Here is a 21,431-nt window from a genome sequence, read left to right on the forward strand (position 1 = left end):
CAGTCTGATGATTTTTTTATTTCACTTGGGACACCACTACAATATACTCTATGTCGCAGTTCCTTCTAGCTTTGCTTTTACTGTTGTGCACGAGTGCTCCAGAGGACCGATAAAAGCAATGGAATTGAGGAAAGCGTGCGAGACTTTGCGATTTTATTAGCAGCGAGAAGTAGGGCCCACAATGAGATCATCATCAGCCTGACTGCGCCCGCTGCAGGCAAAGGCCTCTCCCATGTCTCTCCAATTAACCCTGTCCTGTGCCAGCTGTGCCCACCCAATGCCTGCAAACTTCCTAATCTCATCTGCCCACTTAACCTTCTCTGCGAATTCTGCTACGCTTGCCTTCTCTTGCAATCCCAATCAAATGAGAATACGTAAAACGACGCTTATGAGGCGGCAAACAAAGAATATGAAGAACAATAGAAGAAGCAGAATTTTAAAGTTTGCGAGCAATATCAGGGTTGCATAGCAAACTCTTGTATTATTTGCTTGCTCAAATCTTCATACTAAAATAAAAGATAATAGGAATGAAAAGCAAGCCGTGTAGATCTGTAGCTCACAAAACAAAAATAATGCTTAAAGTCATTTGTAATTAAATCTTAAAAAGAAACACTGGGAATGGAATATAAAAAACAATATCGTGTTCACGATACCACTGATGCGTTCATTTCTTTGTTTATAGAAAAACGAAGGGGGGGGGGGGGAGTGGGGAGGACAATATTTCCGGTGATTAATAAACGTGAGCAGTGCATCCTTCTATTTGTTTTCTTCTTCGAATGCTTGCCTTACTGACTTCAGGTTCTCGATTTGTAAACAATGACAACGTTAGTCACCGTAACCACGGCTAAAAAGCTAAGGCCAAGTTTTTAAATTGTGCCCTCCAGAAAAACTGTGGCTAGAGCTGTTTTAGAAAGAAACAGAAAAGGGGCACCGAGTCGAAACGTTGAGCAAAATACCTCTACAAATTAGAAGCTACTACAATGAAATCATAAATAAAACGACCAGTCAGGTAAACTGACGAGATAATAGAGAAAAATAATGGGTATGATGACACGGTCGCAAAGAAGTCGAGATAGTGAAAGTAAATGAAAGGCAGTGAGGCGAAGAGATGCATTTTCGAAGATTTAGTCGTACTTCGTTCGGCAAGAGTTTTGAAAGTCTACGAGCCGAAACTGGTGGTTTTTCTGGCAGAAAAACACAAAACATTGAAGTCGGCTACCTTTCTCATTCGCGATATGTGTTCGTTGATAGATGACTACACAGTTAGCTTAGTTTTGCTTCCGGAGCCTGAAGCGAGATACAAGTTCTTCGGGAAGCAAAAAGCACCTAGAGCAAACAATAAATTTGCCTCCGTACAGTTCTTGAATCTCTTTCTAAACAGCGAGTACGCCTAATTAGCCCAATTATAAAAAACTCCGCCCTCCAGTTAGTCCGATATAGCCAATTCGTCATGTATACTTAAGTCAGATTTAGTTTTTGAGGTACTGCAGAAGCAAGAATCAGCCTCGTTAACCACCCATACCTGTGCTACAGGAGTTCGCCCAACTTAATACACGGGTGGCAAATAGAGCTCGAAAACGACTTCATTGTTTAAATACACTTCCTCCGTGGTCATATTGCCAGCTCACTGACAATCGCCCCACTGTTTCCCCGTCGGTATCAACAGCGTATCGGCCTGAAGGGTGCATATTATACACGGATGCATCACATTCTGCAGAGACGGGAGTTACTGCTGTGTACAGTCCATCTCATCCGCATCTCAACTCTCGCGCGACGTATACTGCGGATACGTGCACTCCCCTGGCATTGGAACTTCAAGCCATTTATAATGCCATTGCTTCCCTTCCGCTCGTTCCAACATTCAATACAGTTCATATTTACACCGACTCCCGCGCCGCCCTTAAAGAGCTTAAGGTTGTTCGATGGACATTCTAGATTTCACAATCAATTCATGTGCTCTGCGCAAAGTATCCATATCCTGTGCGCATACACTAGATTCGCGGCCAAGCCCAGGATCCACAAAACATTCAAGCGGATGCTATGACTCATCTTCATACATCAGACGATCCGCCACCTTCCCCTCTTCCCCCAGATCCGTTCCTGTCCCATGTTTTTGATTCCGAAGTTCTGCGCCAGAGAACACGCGCTCTAATTCCTCCGTGTTCGCACCCTCTCCCCCGTAGTCTTGCTCGGCAGGATGAGATATCCGTGCGCCGGATTCGGGCAGGGTTGGCTGCACCGCCGCGGTGGCTAAGTGGTTAGGGCGCTCGACAACTGATCCGGAGTTCCCGGGTTCGAAACCGACCGCGGCGGCTGCGCTTTTATGGAGGAAAAACGCTAAGGCGCCCGTGTGCTGTGCGATGTCAGTGCAACTTAAAGATCCCCAGGTGGTCGAAATTATTCCGGAGCCCTCCACTACGGCACCTTTTCCTTCCTTTCTTCTCTCATTCCCTCCTTTATCCCTTCCCTTACAGGTGGTTCAGGAGTCCGCCGGTACAGTGAGACAGATACTGCGCCATTTAAATTCCCCCAAAACCAAATTTTCATAAAATGCCGGAACACTCTGACGCGTACAGCGGAACGGTAGGTGTGATCCATGCAACGCCTGCCGCGGAGACCGACACGGCGGACAGCGGTCGTAAGATTAATTTGGCTTTGGGGCAAAGGAAATGGCACAGTATCTGTCTTAAATATCGGCGGACACCAGAACCGCGCCATAAGAGAAGGGATAAAGGAGGAACGCAGGAAGAAAGAGCGGCGACGGCGGCGACGAAGCGCGCGACGCTCCAACTCCTCCTCCCCGGTTGCCATGTTAACGGCGCATGCGCAAACTGGACTCTCCCATGTACCATGCTAAAGGCCCATGCGCACAACAGGCATCTCCCGTGTACCCCGAAATGCTTGACTCCCGCTCCCGAAATGCTCCCGCTATAAAAAACGCAAATGAGAATGTCGTAAAAGCCGTATGTGCAAAAATGTATATAGGGGAGCCTGCCTCGGTGTGTTTCTTTTGCACTAATTACAATGAGAGGCAAAAAAATTCCAGCTGATCGTTACATTCTAACAATACAGCAAAGAGACCTTACTCTCCACATCAAGAATAAATAACCAGACTAGCGAAGGTCAGGAAACGGAATACCAACACTGAAATGCAAAGCACGCACAAACTTTGACTGCGTTTTCTTTCCAAACGGCTGATTGACGTACTGAAAGTTGCGTACTTGCGATCAGTCATGCACTCGCGCATCGAGTCGTACCCACTTCATTTCGTTCATCTGTAACCGCTGCCATCGCAGCCGAGGTCCTGCTGCAGCTGTGTTTCAAGCAAGTGTTTGTCATAAAGCACACAAGTAACTGCTCATGTAAGTACGCTCCATCCGAGCCTCCAAGGTAGAGACTCTATTCACTGCCCACAGATCGTTTTGCGATCTGGCTTGATTCACTTAAAAAGAATTCAAAATCAGTTGTCAGGGAAAGCTAATGGTGCAGTATCCGTCTCAAATATAGGCGGACATCTGAACCGCGCCGTAAGGGAAGGAATAAAGTAGAGACTGAGAGAAAAAGGCAAGAAAGAGGTGCCGTAATAGAGGGCTCCAGAACAATTTCGACTACCTTGGGAATCTTTAACGTGCGCTGACATCACACAGGGGGCGCCTTTACGTTTCTCCTGCATCGAAACGCGGCCGCCCCAGTCTGGCTCAAACCGGGGTACCCCGGATCAATAGCAGATCGCCCTGACCACTGAGCCACCACGGCGGGTTCCCAAAAAAAAATAATTGGTTTTTTGGAAAGAAAACGGCGCAGTATCTGTCTCATATATCATTGGACACCTGAGCCGCACCTTAAGGGAAAGGATAAAGGAGGGAGTGAAAGAAGAAATGAAGAAAGAGTTGCCATAGTGGAGGGCTCCGGAATAATTTCGACCACCTGGCGATCTTTAACGTGCACTGACATCGCACAGCATACGGGAGCCATAGCGTTTTGTCTCCATAAAAACGCAGCCGCCGTTCTGAGGCTCTTTCTGGCTATGTTGATGTCTATTCGGCACCAGACGTTACTAATGAAACAGAATTTAATAAACAGGAATGTTTTATTTGAACGCGAGATGTCAATACTGAGAACTCTATGATCATCGTTTAGAAATGAATAGAAGTTCGCCTAAATGATTCGCTTAACTTTTTTTAGCTTTTCTAGCTTTTAATAGGATTTTCATTGAAGCTATCCTCTTGTTCATTAGACCGCGCTACTTTATGAACATAAACTAGCTTAATTTTCTTTCATTGACCTGCAATGGCATCACACGGACTTCTGAGGCCATGTTCGCGGGTCTTCTACCCGGCAGCGGTTCAAAAAGCACGGCAGGCATAAAGTACTATTGGGAATAAAACAGGCGCATACAACTCTGCCTTACGTCAGGCTCCAATGGTGCACCCATTTCTGGAGGTTCTTGCTGTCGAATAGGGCGATCTCTTATATCCAAAGAAGTGCCAGTTTTCTCGTTCCAATGCGCACTTACCCCGCTTAGCGGAAACACGAAAATCATTGCAAGAGGAGCCAGCAAACAGAACAGCGCATGGTGTAAGTCTATTTCGACCCTCACAGTTTATCCGCGCCCACGTCAGATTATCGCAAGATGATTCAGTAACACTGTGTTGCATGTGAGAAACAAGATGAAGGTGTTCGTATCACCAGACAGTCAGAGAGAGCAGAAAGGTACTTTACGTGGCTCTTAAAAAAGCCAGTAATGACACAGGGTGATCGTAGATTCAAACAGCAGAAAAAGGTGAGCGCACCGCAGCACTCTTGCATGTGGGTGCCAGTAAAGAGAGCAACTACAGTCTTACCATAATTATTCCAATTTATTCTCCATTCGCGAAATGGCGGGCACCAATAGCTTCGCAGCTTTTTAGCACCCATGAACCCATCATACCGCCGCCAATTATCGGTGCCCGCCACGCGGCATCGTGTTACCGTCTCAAAATTCAAAAATAATTAATTACGGCAAAAAACAGGCAGCCCCTGCCTGACCGCTTAACGAGGAAAATTATCAGAAAAGCGATGGTCTGCGTACAGACCACCGCTGCGTTGTATGCAGCCATGAGCTTCTCGGCACTGGTGCTGAGCCGGCGGCGCAGCGGCTTTACGGCGTTGCAGCCCGAAGCCAGGTGAGCCACGGCCTCTCCGGGTGAGTTGCACCCGGAGGCATCGGATAACCCCGTAAGCCCGCTACTTGCGCTGGTGCTGTCGGACCAGGAATGAAAGTCTCGAGCTCTTGCAGCCTGGCTCGGCATTCCAGCACCCTATCTGCAACCGGAAAAAAAGAATAACGCTGAGTCACTTGAAAAGGTAAGGGAAATGAGGCGCTCGTTTGACAAATATATGAAGGAATCCAACAGTCAACCCCTCCTTTTCTAAAAACCAGCGGAAGGTTCAGGCTCCGTTGATTTTGACGAAATGAAATACGCATAACGTGCTCCCTGGGCCGTTGCACACCTAAATCACGCTTTGAGATACGTGGCATGGTGTCTACCTGCAAAAAATCCGTGTTTTGGCACACCACTTAATGCTTAGCAAAGCTAATCCACCAGCAATTTTGATTGGTTTCGCTTCATGAGGAGTAATGTCTCAAAGCCACTCAGGCTGTGAGGGACGCCGAAAATTAGGACTCCGTGTCATTTCTATAACCCACGGCTCAAGCGTTCTCTCAATGCAGAGTGCTCGGGCCTCTAGAATTCGCCTCCATCGAACTACGTCCTCCGATACATTTCGATGGAGACGAAATTCTTGAGGTCCGTGTACTGTGCGATGTCAGTGCAGTTAAAGAACGGCACGTGATCGAAATGATACGGGGCTCTCACCTACAGCGTCCCTCACAGCCCCAGTCACTGTGGGATATTGAACCTCATGAAACCAAAAACCATCAACAAATTAACGCCGTTCAACCCACTTCTATTGCCAGCGGTAAAGGTGATTAAAGCAGCTTGGTGCTTGGAATAAAGACTACATTGGTATCGCTCGCAGAGACTTTGACAGGGGAGTATTGGCGATCAAGCGCTCGACTCATCGAGTTTGCCCAGGCTTTCAAAGCGCTCGTGTTCTGACTGCAACGCTGAGGCCATGGTTTATTCCACAGCTCGCACGCATTACAGTTGGTGATTATTATCTGAAAAAATGGGCACAGTGCAGTTAATAATTTCAGGCGCGAAACAACAGTACTAATCGTTCGGCTGGAAGTGAGAACGAAATGGAAACAGAAAGCATGCCATTTGCACAGTTACTACCTTCCTGATCTTAATAGAACCATTCATGCTATTTTTATCTCAAACAGGCCCATGTAATGCGGTCGTTATTACAAACTTAAAAAAGAGATACGTGGCCAAAGTTTTGACGGATGCCTCAACTACGCTGCCCGCCTTTATAATTCACTCCCTCCTCCTTCGCCAGCCGCCGCCGTAGCTATTGACACGAAAGACGCCGGTTCAATACCGGCCATGGCCGCAGAATTTCGATGAAGGCAGAACTCTAGAGACCCGTCTACTGTGCGATGTCAGTGCACGTGAAAGAACACCGGGTGGTCGACATTTCACGAGTTCTCCAATTCGGCGTCCCTCATAAAATGAGTCACTTGGAGGCGTTAAACCACCATAAACCTAACCAAACCATCCTCCATCGCAAACCGATGGTGTGGTTCATACGTAATGCATCGAGAAGAAAAGATAGTAACTATGCTTGTTTCCACGAAACCAATTTTTCATCTTCATTTTTACTGAAGCCACGCTCTTAATGAACCACACCGAAGCCATCGCACGCTTGAGGTGATCTAGCTCCTTGCGTCAGCGCCAAAACACTGGCGCTCAGGTTCGACGTCTGCAGGCTACACATGTACTACAAGGGAGTATTGGTTAAAGCCTCCAGTATAATTTCGGCCACCTGGGGCTTTTTAACGTGCGCTTACATCGCACAGCTAGCAAACGGGCGTTCTTGCACAACGCCTCCACCAAACAGCTGCCGCCATTGTCGGGATGCAGTCCGCAACATGTGCTCAGCGCCCGATGGACGCGACTACCGAGCCACCACAGTGGGCGACATCAAGACATAGCCAAAAAATTCCAATGTTCGTCTCTTACGTGTCGTGGCGCCAGGTGCTCTCTGGAGAGAATCCTGACGGCGACATCTTGCTGGCAGGAGGCATGCGTGTCCAGCACGCATCCGTAGCGCGTCCTGGAACACTGAGCGTTGCAGCCGGTGCAGGTGACGTGGCAGCAGGGGAGCATCGCCATGTGCGAGCAAACTCGGACGCAGCAGCCGCAGTACTGGCTCCAAGACAGGGGCTCCAGGAAGCACGCCAAACGCCAGTCCACGCCATCCTCGAAGCCATGCAGTGCGCAAGCGGCGTCCGCTCTTTCCGCCTGCGAAGCCATCTCCTCTGTCGTCGACGCAGAACTCAGTCCACTGCCACCTCGGCACACAAAGTTATCGATGCAGAGAAGTGGAACAGAGTCTCGGCGGCGCAGTCTCAAAGAGGAGCAGCTTCTGATGACGTTGACTCCTTCCAGGCGAAGCACCGCCGAAATAGGGACAGAGAAACAGTGATTACGTGTCTGATCTCACGAGCGCTCGAGGTGGACTCATAGCGCGTGCAGATGAGAGCACGCAAGAAGAAAAAAAATGCATCGAGACAACCAGCAACACCGGAGCTCAGCGAACCGTGGGGCAGAGCTGTCGGATGTTTTTTTTTTTTTTTTAGATAGAAATATTAGCGTTCTCACAATTTCAAACGCCACGCGAGTAGGGACACGGCCGCTCTCGAGAGCGTGAGCTAATCTTCTTAGGAAAGAAAAAAGAAAAAAAGAAGAAAAGAGAAGTGAGAAAAAGAGAAAGAGAGAGGAAGGAGAAAAATAAAAAGGAAAGAGAAACTGGAAAGAGGAGGGAGGAAGAAGCGCGCGCCTCCCTCGAGGCCGACCTTGGTAGGGCGTGCACTGACACTAGGGGCCGCCTTAGATAAACTACAACGCTCTGCAGTTGGGCTCAAAAGACGAAGATGATACTGACCGGAGTACCTGGCTTAGAACCCCACCGCTGCGCCCGCGCTTCGATGGAGGTAAAACACAAAATGCGCCCGTGTGCTGTGCGATGTCAGTGCAAGTTAGAGATCCCCAGGCGGTCGAAATTATTCCGGAGCCCTCCACTACAGCTCATTTTCCTTTCAGTTCTTCCTTTATCCCTTCCCTTACGGCGCGGTTCGGGTGCACACTGATATAAGTCAACCACCAGTGGGAATGCCCCGCGAGGAGAGCTTCTCGCTGCATTTTTCGTGTTAAGCACTAGGGTATTGTAATTCTTTCTTATGGCTATTAAAAACTGAGGTTTAGTAGAGTCGAATTGTATTTTTGCAGATAGAAATGCAGGTTTAAGGATGGGAACCCAAGATTAATGGCATATAGAATATATTCGACGTGGAGACTCGAAACGGCCCAAACCGGCGCATTCTTATCGACTCGAACAAGATCCGTTACAGAAAACTGTGTCCTCGGATACCCTTTGGTCAGACCTTGAGTTTGAAGTATGCGCATAAATTTCGGATCAACCGGACCCGCACTGCTTCATCTAGAAGCGAGTGCTGCTGAACGCGAGATGCACATCGCGGCGAGCCGATGCCGTCGAACGGCACCTGTAAATCAGGCCGTATGTCAGCGCTTCGTTGTTGCCGTCGCGATTCTTTTGAATAGGTACACGCGAAACCCTATGCTGTTTGCATCGAAGCGAGTAAAGAAACGGCATCGAATTCCGTTCTGAAGAAAGTGTGGCTGGCAGTTCTGCGGAACGATGCGTAAAGCGCAGCACTCTCCTTATATTTCATTTTCAGATCACGGCGCTTCCAGTCGGCTTTCCAAGGTTTTGCATGCTATGGATAAGAACAAAGCATTTGCTGTGTACACATTACTTTAAACGGTACTTCTTGTTTTGTGTTCTCCCTATTCATGTAAAGTGTATTTGATTTTCAATGAAGGCGCGTGCTCGAATGTTTGAAGAGCTCGCAAATCGTGAAAGGTAATCACGCTTGGGAGGCTTTTTGTGGTAGTTGGGATATATGTATGTATACTGTTATTTGCAAGCTCTCTTCAACGGTGACCGCAGCGGTGGCCTAGTTATCCGAGCTCCGGCCTCGCATGCGGGAGGTGTGGGGTTCGGGCCTCAGTGCCGCCGGGTACCAACCGGTGATGCTATGGGTACAAGCTTTCCCCTGATCTGGTGCTCGATTTTTTTATAGTGAAATGCTTAGGAAACGTTTCTGCGACCCCAACTTCAGTAGAAGAAGATACCTTGTGAGATGGTATAATTGGTTTTTTTGGGGAAAGGAAATGGCGCAGTATCTGTCTCATATATCTTTGGACACCTGAACCGCGCCGTAAGGGAAGGGATAAGGAGGGAGTGAAAGAAGAAAGGTAGAATAGGTGCCGTAGTGGAGGGCTCCGGCATAATTTCGGCCACCTGGGGATCTTTAACGCGCACTGACATCGCACAGCACACGGGCGCCTTAGCGTTTTTCCTCCATAAAAACGCAGCCGCCGCGGTCGGGTTCGAACCCGGGAACTCCGGATCAGTAGTCGAGCGCGCTAACCACTGAGCCACCGCGGCGGGGCCTTGTGAGATGGAGCTCTTTGGCCACAGATGCCCTTGCGCCATAAAAATTCATATCATCATCATCACCATCATTTCTTGAAAATTGTTTTCTGTCGAAAGGAAATGGCGCAGTATCTCTCTCACATATCGGCGGACACCTGAAGCGCGCCGTAACAAAAGTGATAAAGGAGGAACTAAAAGAAGGACAGTGCCGTAGTGGAGGTCTCCGGAATAATTTCGGCCACCTGGGGATCTTTAACGTGCACTGGCATCACAAAGCATACAGGCGCATTTGCATTTCTCCTCCATAGAAACGCTGCCGCAGCGGTCGGGTCCCTCATAGGCTGAGTTGCTTTGGGACATTAAACCCCATAAAACCCCATAACCGGATCACTATTTACTGTGAAGACACTTCTCTCTTTACGTCGAGGAATTCGAAAGCATGTCTTTTTATGAAAGGAAAGGTTTTTGAGGAAAGGACGAGTAGCCCTCAGACCTCGAAATCTCGGTTGGCACCTCAACCACATTTGATTGACAGCTATAGTGTGACACTTTTCTGCGCTCAGAAACCAACCGCGGCGGCAGCGGTTCGATGGAGGCGAAACCCAAAAGGCACCCGTGTGCTCTGCGATATCAGTGCACATTAACTATTCCCAGTAGGTCGAAATTATTAGGGATCTCTCCACTTCGGCCTCTGTTTCTTCCTTTCTTCTTTCGCTCCCTCCTTTATTCCTTCTCTTGCGGCGCACTTTAGGTGTCCGCCGATATGCGCGACAGATTCTGCGCCTTTTCCTGTCCCCAAAACCGATTTCATTGAATTGTAAAATGCTGATCCTGAGTTCCCGGGTTCGGCTCCGCCGCGGTGGCTCAGGGGTTAGGGCGCTCGGCTACTGATCCAGAGTTCCCGGGTTCGAACCCGACCGCGGCGGCTGCGTTTTTATGGAGGAAAAACGCTAAGGCGCTCGTGTGCTGTGCGATGTCAGTGCACGTTAAAGATCCCCAGGTGGTCGAAATTATTCCGGAGCCCTCCACTACGGCAACTCTCTCTCTTCCTTTCTTCTTTCACTCCCTCCTTTATCCCTTCCCTTACGGCGCGGTTCAGGTGTCCAACGATATATGAGACAGATACTGCGCCATTTCCTTTCCCCCCAAAACCAATTATTATTATTATTATTCCCGGGTTCGAACCCGACCGTGGCGGCTGCGTTTTTTTTGGAGGAAAAACGCTAAGGCGCCCGTGTGCTGTGCGATGTCAGTGCACGTTAAAGATCCCCAGGTGGTCGAAATTATTCAGGAGCCCTCCACTACGGCACCACCTTCTTCCTTTCCTCTTTCACTCCCTCCCTTATCCCTTCTCTGACGGCGCGGTTCACGAGTCCAACGATTTATGAGACAGATACTGCGCCATTTCCTTTTCCCAAAAAACCAATTATTGGATTGTAAAACATTTATTGCGTCGATAGCAGTTTGCAGAAGACATACTAGATAGCTGCTAGGCCATGGATGGCGGCGACCTCATTGGCCCGCTCGATTGCCCGTGCTTGAAGGTTAGGGTCCGAGCTGATCAGCACGGCCTCCCACTGCTCGGGAGAAAGGGGGGCGTATCAACTTCGCCGGAGGCGGAAAGAATGTGGTCGTATGGGGCCCTTTCACCACATTTATGGCAGTTTGGGTCGTACTAGACAGGGTACATGAGGGCAATTTTCGCCGTTAGCGAGTCATGAGCTTATTAAGGCTTTCGCCTTATTATCGAAAAAAAAACGCGCAGGCAACTTTGAGGAGCACCGCGAGATTGCGTCTACCTCCGAGAAGATTGAGTGTCATATCTCAATGCTTCTATGCATTTTATTTTCCTTCTCACGTGCTGCGAACCGCACGCGCTATCATTCCACCTCGAGCGCACGTGATTGCAGACACGTAATCACTGGTTCTCTCTACCTAATTCGACCGCGACCCTTTGCAACTGCTGAACGTCACCAAAAGCTGCCCCTCTTTGAGACTGCGCAGCCGAGATTGCGTTCCACTGCTGTGCATCGACAGGCTGGTGTGTTGAGGCGGCTCTGGGCGGAGGTCAGCGTATTCAGCTTCGACGGCCGATGAGATGGCTTCGGAGGAGGAAAGAGCGGACGCCGCTTGCGCACTGCATGGCTTCGAGGATGACCTGTACTGGCGGTTGGTGTGCTTCCTGGAGCCCCTGTCTTGGAGCGAGTACTGCGGCTGCTGCGTCCGAGTTTGCTCGCACATGGCGATGCTCCCCTGCTGCCACGTCACCTGCACCGGCTGCTACGCTCAGCGTTATAGGATGCGCTACAGATGCGCGCTGGACGCGCAGGCCTCCCGCCAGCAAGATGTCGCCGACATCGTCTTCTCCAGACAGGACCTGGCGCCACGACACGTAAGGGACGAATATTGGAATTTTGTGGCTACGTCTTGACGTCGCCCACTGTGCTGGCTCGGTAGTCGCGTTGTTCAGGCGCTGAGCACATGTCGCGTATTCTATCCTGACCATGGCGGTAGCGTTTCAGCGGGGACGCAGTGCAAGAACGCCTGTGTTCAGTGCGATGCAAGCGCACGTTAGATAGCCCCAGTTGGCCGAAATTAATCTAAAGTTTCCAGAATGGATGCTTGGGCTACTTGTTAACGGTTCACTTCCACATAGCGCTAAACAGACACGGACGCTAGGAGACAAACAGGATGAGCGCTATTTAGTGCCCGTCCGTCTCCCTACGTCCGTGTCTTTAGCGCTATGTGACAAATTATTCTAAAGGGTTGAACTAAGCCTTCTTCGCTCTATATGTTTATCTTGTGTACGTTAAATCTGACCCCCAGTGTCATGAATCACTTCACCAGGGCCTTAATTATAGATAGGTTAACTCAAGCGTACAATGACGAGTGTGGTTTATTTGATTTCACCTGAGACTAGTGCAAGAACGCACATGTGCTGTACGATATAAGCGCACGTTAGATAGCCCCAGGTGGCCGAAGTTTAGTTTGTCAGAATGAAACCTTGAGCGAGTGGGAGACTGTTCACTTTCCAGATCGCGCTAAACAGACACGGACGCTGGGAGACAAACAGGACGTGCGCTAAATTATCTAGCGCACGTCCTGTTTTGTTTCTTTGCGTCCGTGTCTGCAATAGCGCTACGTGACAAGTTAATCTAAAGTCTTCAACTAAGCCTCATTCACTATATATCTGTGTATGTTTAGCTTGTGGACGTTAAATCTGACCTTCAGTACCTTGGATCACTTTACCAGGGCCTTAAATATAGACCGGTTAGCTGAAGCGTACAATTACTTGTGTGTGGTTTATATGGTGTGTGGGCCACCGCGGCGACTCAGTGGTTTTTGCGCTGGGCTAGTGTCCCAAAACACGCATGTTCGATAGCGGCCGCGACGGTCGAATTCCGATGGGGGCGAAATTCTAGAGGCCCGTCTACTCTGCGTTGTTATTGCAAGTTAAACAACTCCAGGTGGTATAAATTTCCGGAGCCCTTCATTCTGGCGTCCCTCATAGCCTGAGTCGCTTTGGGACGACGATAAACCTCCTTAAGCCGACCCTTAAACCTATTTGGAGTGTGGGGTTTGCAAAAAGGCAAAATTATTTCGAGGAAAGGCAAATCATTACCTTTGCTACTGGCGTGTTACATCGAGACCACACCGTCGGTTATTAGTCGGTTTGTTTTAGGAAAGCAAATGACGCCTTGATTGTCTCACTTAGGTTGCCACTTCAACCGCGACGTGAGGTAACGGAGGAAGGTGTGAGTGAAGCAAGAAAGAGAACTCCGTCGGTTAGTGGAAAAGAGATTGATAGTAGTAGATGAGGCCTCCGGCCAAATTTCGGACACCTTTGGTTTTGAAGCGAAACCTTCTCTAAGCTACCTCGTAATGATTTCGCGGTTCTTGCGGTTTCAACCTTCAAGTGAGCCAGAGGCCAAGCTCCTTATGGCGTGGTTCGGGTGTCCATCAATATATGTGAAGCAGTTACTACGCCATTTCCTTTCCTCAAAATCGGTTCGGGTGCCCACCGATATATCTTAGAGTTGGCGCGCTCTTTTTAGAGATGAGCGATGTGAGCGAGTGAAAGACAAGACGCGTGTAGTAAAACTCTCATTGCATAGCCTCCACTGCATAGCTACCTAAAGCTGTCTCCGAGTTATAGCTAATCATACGTCAGATGCAATGATGTGAAAGATGCGCTAGTACACTGCACGAAAAAAAATTAGGTCTGCTTATGTGGACGAATGGGAAAGCTTGGAACTGTCTAGAACGCGGGATTTTTTCACACCAGTAGGCAATCTGTTTCGTATTGTTATTTTTGCTTTTATTTTTATTGGTTTTAATTTGTATTGCTCTCACTGTGGTCTTTCAATTAATTAATATTGTGTCGTCGAACTGCTATTCATTACAATTCATCAACCAAATACTTCCCACAGATAAATCTCATCACGCACTAACACAGACTTTTCCACATTTATAGTCGCAGAACGACGTAATCGTGCAGAGAAAGTTTTGCTGATTCGAAACACAGGACATAAACATGGGCTATTGTGATCTCAAAGTGTAATTTTCATTATTTACTTAATTATACCACATTGACCAATTTTTCCCAATGCGAGGTCTCATCACACGCGTAGCTAACACAACCGAAGTTTTTCACATACATCTTTATACAACGACACAATCGTGCGGAGAAGCTATGTCGTCTTCCGTGGCTGTTGTGACGTCGATGTGTAATTATCGCGTTTTCTTGATTAACTAATTATACCACACTTTTCACACAGCGAGCTTTGATCACACACTATGCAACCAAATTTTTGCACTTTTTTCTTCACAGAAAGATGTAATCGTGCAGAAAAGTCTTGCTGGCACGAAACACGTGGCATAGCCATCTAATGCGTTCGTATTAAGAAATAACAGCGTGTTACTCCGCACTTGTTTAAAGGCCGAGTGGTCTAAGGCACGAGAAAGTGACCGCGTGTTCTCGGCACTAAGAGAGCATCTAAAGAAATGACGCGGTAGTGAGTGAGTGAGTAAAAACTTTATTGAAAGAAAGTGTAGATTCGTGGTCAGTAAGTGAGGTCCAGACCATGTAGGTCTCGTACCGCACAGGCCCATTCGACAGCCTTTACTTGAGTGCCTCGGTCGTCGCTGACCTTTACTGAAAGCCGCGCGTCAGGTGAGGGAGCAGCCATGAGATCTGGGGGCGGGGGATGTGCTTTACAGTCCCAGATTATGTGGTCTAAAGTAGCTTTTGCACCGCAGAAGCGGCAGTTAGGGCTGGAGGTTGTAATAAATATGTGCGAGTACACATTCGGGTTGGGGAAAGAGTCGGTTTGTAGTCTTCTCCACGCCACCTGCTGCTCCCTTGACAGGGAGGGGTGCGGCGGCGGGAACTGCCTACGTGCGAGTCTAAAATGGGTGGTGTGGTCCTGATAGGAGGTTAGCGCATCACCGGTTTCCTCCGGGTTCGGACCGTCTACTGCTCGGCCGGCTTTAACTCGAGCTTGTGCGTTGGCGGCCTCGTTTCCGGGGTTTCCGGCGTGCGCCGGTACCCATACCAGGTCAATGTCTCGGAGGGGGGATGTGTCTTTAACATTTTCCAGGATATTTCTGGCCGTGAGTGAGATGCGGCCTTTGGCAAAGTTCGAAATGGCATATTTGGAATCGCTAACGATGGTTGTAGAGTCCGTAAAGGCGATAGCAGCTGCAATTGCAGCTTCTTCCGCGGTTTCCGCGTTCTTGGTAAATACTGTAGCGGCCATGAGTGGAGTGGCCGGGTCCGGGTCCTGAGGATGAGATACCCCACACATGGCGAATCTGTGGGGGCTGTCCTGATAGTTGGCTGCATCGACGTAGATGACGTCTTGAAGACTCTGCAAGCGTCGATGCAGAGCTCTGGCTCTTGCTTCCCGCCGACCCTGTTGGGTTTGCGGGTTCATGTTCTTGGGTAGAGGTAATATTCGCGGTTCTTGCGGTTTCAACCTTCAAGTGAGCCAGAGGCCAAACTCCTTATGGCGTGGTTCGGGTGTCCATCAATATATGAGAAGCAGTTACTACGCCATTTCCTTTCCTCAAAATTGGTTCGGGTGCCCACCGATATATCTGAGAGTTGGTGCGCTCTTTTTAGAGATGAGAGATCTGAGCGAGTGAAAGGCAAGACGCGTGTCGTAAAACTCTCATTGCATAGCCTCCACTGCATAGCTACGTAAAGCTGTGTCCGAGTTATAGCTAATCATACGTCAGATGCAATGCTGTGAAAGATGCGCTAGTACACTGCACGAAAAAAAATTAGGTCTGCTTATGTTGACGAATGGGAAAGCTTGGAACTTTCTAGAGCGCGGGATTTTTTCACGACACCAGTAGGCAATCTGTTTCGTTTTTTTTTATTTTTGATTTTATTTTTATTGCTTTTAATTTGTATTGCTTTCACTGTGGTTTTTCAATTAATTAATATTATTTCGTCAAACTGCTATTCATTGCAATTCATCAACCAAATACTTCCCACAGGAAGATCTCATCAAGCACTAACACAGACTTTTCATCACACGCGTAGCTAACACAACCGAAGTTTTGCACATACATCTTTATACAACGACACAATCGTGCGGAAAAGCTATGTCGTCTTCCGTGGCTGTTGTGACGTCGATGTGTAATTATCGCGTTTTCTTGATTAACTAATTATACCACACTTTTCACACAGCGAGCTTTGATCACACACTATGCAACCAAATTGTTGCACTTTTTTCTTCACAGAAAGATGTAATCGTGCGGAAAAAGTCTTGCTGACACGAAACAGGTGGCATAGCCATCTAATGCGTTCGTATTAAGAAATAACAGCGTGTTACTCCGCACTTGTTTAAAGGCCGAGTGGTCCAAGGCACGAGAAAGTGACCACGTGTTCTCGGCACTAAGAGAGCATCTAATGAAATGACGCGGTAACTGTACTTTTGGGGGACACCTCAACCGCGCCGTGGAGGAAGGGCAGAAGGTAGGAGTGCAAGAGGAAAGAGAAAGCAATGCCGGAGTGGAAGGCTCCGGAATAATTTAGACCACCTGGACGTCTTTAGCGTGCACTGACATCAGCACATGGACGCCCTTTGCGCTTAGCCCGCATCGAAACGCGGCCGCCGACTCGTGATGTATGAAATGTAGTTTCAGGTGCACAGATGTGTGCTAAGAGGAAGTTCAGAAAAGTAATGCGGTTGGGAGTGAGCAGGAGCCGCTTGGGAGGTGGCGCTTAGGTGCCAGGCACCTGAGACGCGAGCCATTTGGACATTGCTGTGCGGAACAGAAGGTAGTCCCGCAGCACCCGTGAGCCAGAGCTTAGTGTTTTTCTTCCGGGGCGCGCATGCAGATCGCGAACAACTGAAGGCGAAGTTCAAAAGAGAGCCCGCGCCGGTGGCTCGATGGTGTGTGCGCTCTGATAGTGAGCCGATGGACACGGGTTCGATAGCAGCCACGGCGGCCACGTTTCAGTGGAGGCAGAACATAAAAAGGATTTCGTACTTCAAATTATTCCGGAGACGTCCACTACGGCACATCTTTTTTTCAACTCCAACCTTCCTCCCTTCTCTTAAGGCGTGTTTTATGTATCCACCGCGGAGTGAGACACTTTCTGCGCCATTTCCTCTTACATACAAATGCCGAGTCTGGCTGCATGAAATCATTTTACTTGTATTTTTGTAATACGCTTCTTCACACGCGCGCGCATGCACGCACACACACACACACACGCACGCACGCACACACGCACGCACGCGCACACGCGCGCACACGCACACGCACGCACACACACACACACACACACACACTCACACACACACACGCGCGCGCGCGCACACACACACGCACGCACACACGCACGCACGCACACATGCGTGCGCGCGCGCACAGAGTCACCGCGCCTTTCCTTAATTTTACTTTCCTCATAACCAATTTCTTTACAGCTCCTCGGACTGCAAATTCCTTCTCTAGTTGCAGAATAAAGGTTTTTTTTCTGCTAACAGAAAGAGCGTCACCTTGTTGGCAGCATCTGGCAGAACTCTGAGCCTTCGGAAGACTACGAGAAGCGTTATCACACCAAAGGCAAGACTGGGGCACCGGGCCCTATAACTCAATGCCAAACCAGTGTTCCGAGCAATGCAAGCATACATTTAGCCACTGTCTATACTCGTGCTTTGTTCCGTGCTCATCGCCTGCGTCCCCAGCATCTGTGAAGGAAAGCGATTCACCGTCTTTCTTTCTTCCGGTTGCAGAAACGGTGCTGGAATTCCGAGCGAGGCTGCAAGGTCTCGGGGCTTTCATTCCTGGTCCGACAGCACCAGCAGAAGTAGCGGACTTCCGGGGTTATCCGATGCGTCCGGGTGCAACACACCCGGAGAGGCAGTGGCTCACCTGGCTTCAGGCTGCAGCCCCGACAAGCCGTTGCACCGTCAGCTCAGCGCCACTGGCGGAAAACTGATGGCTTACTACAACGCAGCGTTGGCCCGTACGCAGACCGACGCTTTTCTTATATTCGTCAGGCAGGGGCTGCCTGTTCCTGGCCGTAAAGAATTTATATTCGAAGTTTGAGACGATATCATGAAGCGGCATGGCGGCCTCCGATAATTAATGGCTGTCTGTTGGGTTCCTGCCTGCTCAACCTCAGGGAGGCTATGGGACCTGCCATTTCGCTAACGGTGAATAAAATGAAATAATTATGGTAAGCCTCGAGTTGCTCTCGTTACTCGCATGAATCAATTCCACTTCGTTTTGTCCGGCGTCATTATACGATGGCTTCCTCTAAATGCTGGCTTTTTTAAAGAAGCGCGTTAAGTAACTCTCTGCTCGCTCTTACGTGTTGAAGAGCATGGCAGGTTAGTATCGAGGACCCTCGAACCACACGGCGTGGCTTTTGTTTTGTGATGAGGCTGCACACAACATTTGTTGTGGCCTGAGAGTAAGAGGTAGCGCTTTGTTATCAGATATGAGTGAAATACTGACCACCTGCGGTAGGTTGTCTTTCTCCTCTGTTGAACTCGGGCGTGTCTGACGAGTGACAAGAAGATGCAGGTGCATAATCGGTATTGAAGGTATACATTGTACCAAAATAAAGGGTGAGGTGTTAGAGCTACCATCCTCTTCGGGATATTTTCATGGAGCTGATGCAAGAAGGAACATAATGGGTACAAATAATGTACCTTGTATGCAATATGTTGTCGATTCAAGAAAATTGAAGCTTTTCTGTTCTTACACCACGGTTAATTTCCTGTGCAAGCAGTAAGCTTCAAAGCACAGTGACAAGTCCCAGTGTAGTCAGATTATGGGCGGAACGAGTGCTTTTTCGTCAGTGAAATCACCTGCGAAGCTCACTACGAACGCCTTGTTTTCTGTATGCTTAAATGAGGTGCAAGCTGTACAGCCAATATCATTTGCTGCTAGTATGGATGGCTGGATTACGATATGGTATGCCAGCGGCATTGTGCAACATCTGTGAAAACATCGGTGTGCATGGCAGCTGCCACTTCGGGAGAGTCATTTTTTTTCTTTACTGCCGGCCATGCGGGTATCTACATCTGCAATACATTTTTATGTGACAAATTGGATGATTACAACTTCCCCTGCATGCGATCATAGGCTGAGCCAAAGTTGTAGTTTTAAGTTTCGACTGTGACATGTTACCAAAGCAGGAACTCTATGCAGGAACAAAAATCATTGTCGCCGCTCATTCGCGTGTGTTCCGCAGTGCACAAATCTCTAACGTAGAACCCATTCTGATTGTCAGAAAAAATGCCACAAGGATGAAAGTGCAGAATTTATATTAATAATTAGGTATTAAGATTCATTACATGAGAATGAAACCGTATCTCAGCAAAGAGAATCAACGGATGAGAGTAGGTTATTGGTTTTTTGGGGAAAGGAAATGGCGCAGTATCTGTCTCATATATCTTTGGACACCTGAACCGCGCCGTAAGGGAAGGGATAAAGTAGGGTGTGAAAGAAGAAAGGAAGAATAGGTGCCGTAGTGGAGGACTCCGGCATAATTTAGACCACCTGGGGATCTTTAACGTGCACTGACATCGCACAGCACACGGGCGCCTTAGCGTTTTTCCTCCATAAAAACGCAGTAGCCGCGGTCGGGTTCGAACCCGGGAAGTCCGGATCAGTAGTCGAGCGTCCTAACGGATGAGTGTAGTAAAAATCAAATTTATGCGGGGCTTAACATTAAAGGACTCAAAATCTGTCATTTTTGCTTAAGTATGAACGCCGGAGAGAAATGAAACACAATATTACGCCAGTGGGAAGGTTGAAAGCAGAAGGCCGGAGAAAATTCACATGCTGGAAGAAGCTGTATACCGCATGTAAATAATCAGGCCATTGTCTTTCCTTCTTGGAAACGGCATCAAGATGAAAGCAAAGTTATAGCGTTGCTTTGAAAGGAGGATAGCGCTATCGAGGTGCCCATGAGTTGTATCAGTAGAGCTTTAATAGCGGTGAAATGCAAAAAGAAAGACACAAACTATGACCGCATCACTACACACTTAGAACATAGGAAAATAGATAGAACGATCGCAAAATATTTATATAGGCTGCCCAATAAGCTGGCTGCCTTCGTCATATCGTAAGTCGTTGACAGTCTGATGATTTTTTTATTTCACTAGGGACACCGCTACAATATACTCTATGTCGCAGTTCCTTCTAGCTTTGCTTTCACTGTTGTGCACGAGTGCTCCAGATGACCGATAAAAGCAATGGAATTGGAGGAAAGCGTGCGAGATTTTGTGATTTTATTAGCAGCGAGAAGTAGGGCCCACAATGAGATCATCATCAGCCTGACTGCGCCAGCTGCAGGCAAAGGCCTCTCCCATGTCTCTCCAATTAACCCTGTCCTGTGCCAGCTGTGCCCACCCAATGCCTGCAAACTTCCTAATCTCATCCGCCCACTCAACCTTCTCTGCGAATTCTGCTACGCTTGCCATCTCTTGCAATCCCAATGAAACGAGATTACGTAAAACGACGCTTATGAGGCGGCAAACAAAGAATATGAAGAACAATAGAAGAAGCAGAAATTTAAAGTTTGCGAGCAATATCAGGGTTGCATAGCAAACTCTTTTATTATCTGCTTGCTCAAATCTTCATACTAAAATAAAAGATAATAGGAATGAAAAGCGAGCCGTGTAGATTTGTAGCTCACAAAACAAAAATAATGCTTAACGTCATTTTTAATTAAATCTTAAAAAGAAACACTGGGAATGGAATATAAAAAACAATATCGTGTTCACGATACCACTGATGCGTTCATTTCTTTGTTTATAGAAAAACGAGGGGGGGGGGGGGGAGTGGGGAGGACAATACTTCCGGTGATTAATAATTAACGTGAGCAGTGCATCCTTCTATTTGTTTACTTCTTCCAATGCTTGCCTTACTGACTTCAGGTTTTCGAATTGTAAACAATGGCAACGTTAGTCACCGTAACCACGGCTAAAAAACTAAGGCCAAGTTTTTAAATTGTGCCCTCCAGAAAAACTGTGGCTTGAGCTGTTTTAGAAAGAAACAGAAAAGGGGCATCGAGTCGAAACGTTGAGCAAAATACCTCTACAAATTGGAAGCTACTACAATGAAAGCATAAATAAAACGACCAGTCAGATAAACTGACGAGATAATAGAGAAAAATAATGAGTATGATGACACGGTCGCAAAGAAGTCGAGATAGCGAAAGTAAATGAAAGGCAGTGAGGCGAAGAGATGCATTTTCGAAGATTTAGTCGTACTTCGTTCGGCAAGAGTTTTGAAAGTCTACGAGCCGAAAGTGGTTGTTTTTCTGGCAG

The 21,431-nt window shown here is 48.1% G+C and overlaps 2 protein-coding genes across 2 annotated transcripts; one reads left to right on the top strand and one right to left on the bottom strand.

The window, feature by feature from the left end:
- Nucleotides 1-5,194: 5,194 nt before the first annotated feature.
- LOC144118390 (uncharacterized) lies at nt 5,195-7,558 on the bottom strand. The gene is made up of 2 exons (XM_077651338.1): nt 7,128-7,558; nt 5,195-5,304 (listed from the first exon to the last, which is right to left on the bottom strand). The coding sequence occupies exons 1-2, from the start codon at nt 7,419-7,421 to the stop codon at nt 5,227-5,229; spliced, it is 372 nt and encodes a 123-aa protein (XP_077507464.1). The 5' UTR covers nt 7,422-7,558; the 3' UTR covers nt 5,195-5,226.
- A 4,095-nt stretch (nt 7,559-11,653) lies between these two features.
- On the top strand, nt 11,654-17,968 carry LOC144118391 (uncharacterized). The gene is made up of 2 exons (XM_077651339.1): nt 11,654-12,019; nt 17,880-17,968. The coding sequence occupies exons 1-2, from the start codon at nt 11,726-11,728 to the stop codon at nt 17,955-17,957; spliced, it is 372 nt and encodes a 123-aa protein (XP_077507465.1). The 5' UTR covers nt 11,654-11,725; the 3' UTR covers nt 17,958-17,968.
- Nucleotides 17,969-21,431: the final 3,463 nt, after the last annotated feature.

Source organism: Amblyomma americanum, chromosome 2, assembly GCF_052857255.1.
Source record: "Amblyomma americanum isolate KBUSLIRL-KWMA chromosome 2, ASM5285725v1, whole genome shotgun sequence".
Lineage (NCBI taxonomy): Eukaryota > Metazoa > Arthropoda > Arachnida > Ixodida > Ixodidae > Amblyomma > Amblyomma americanum.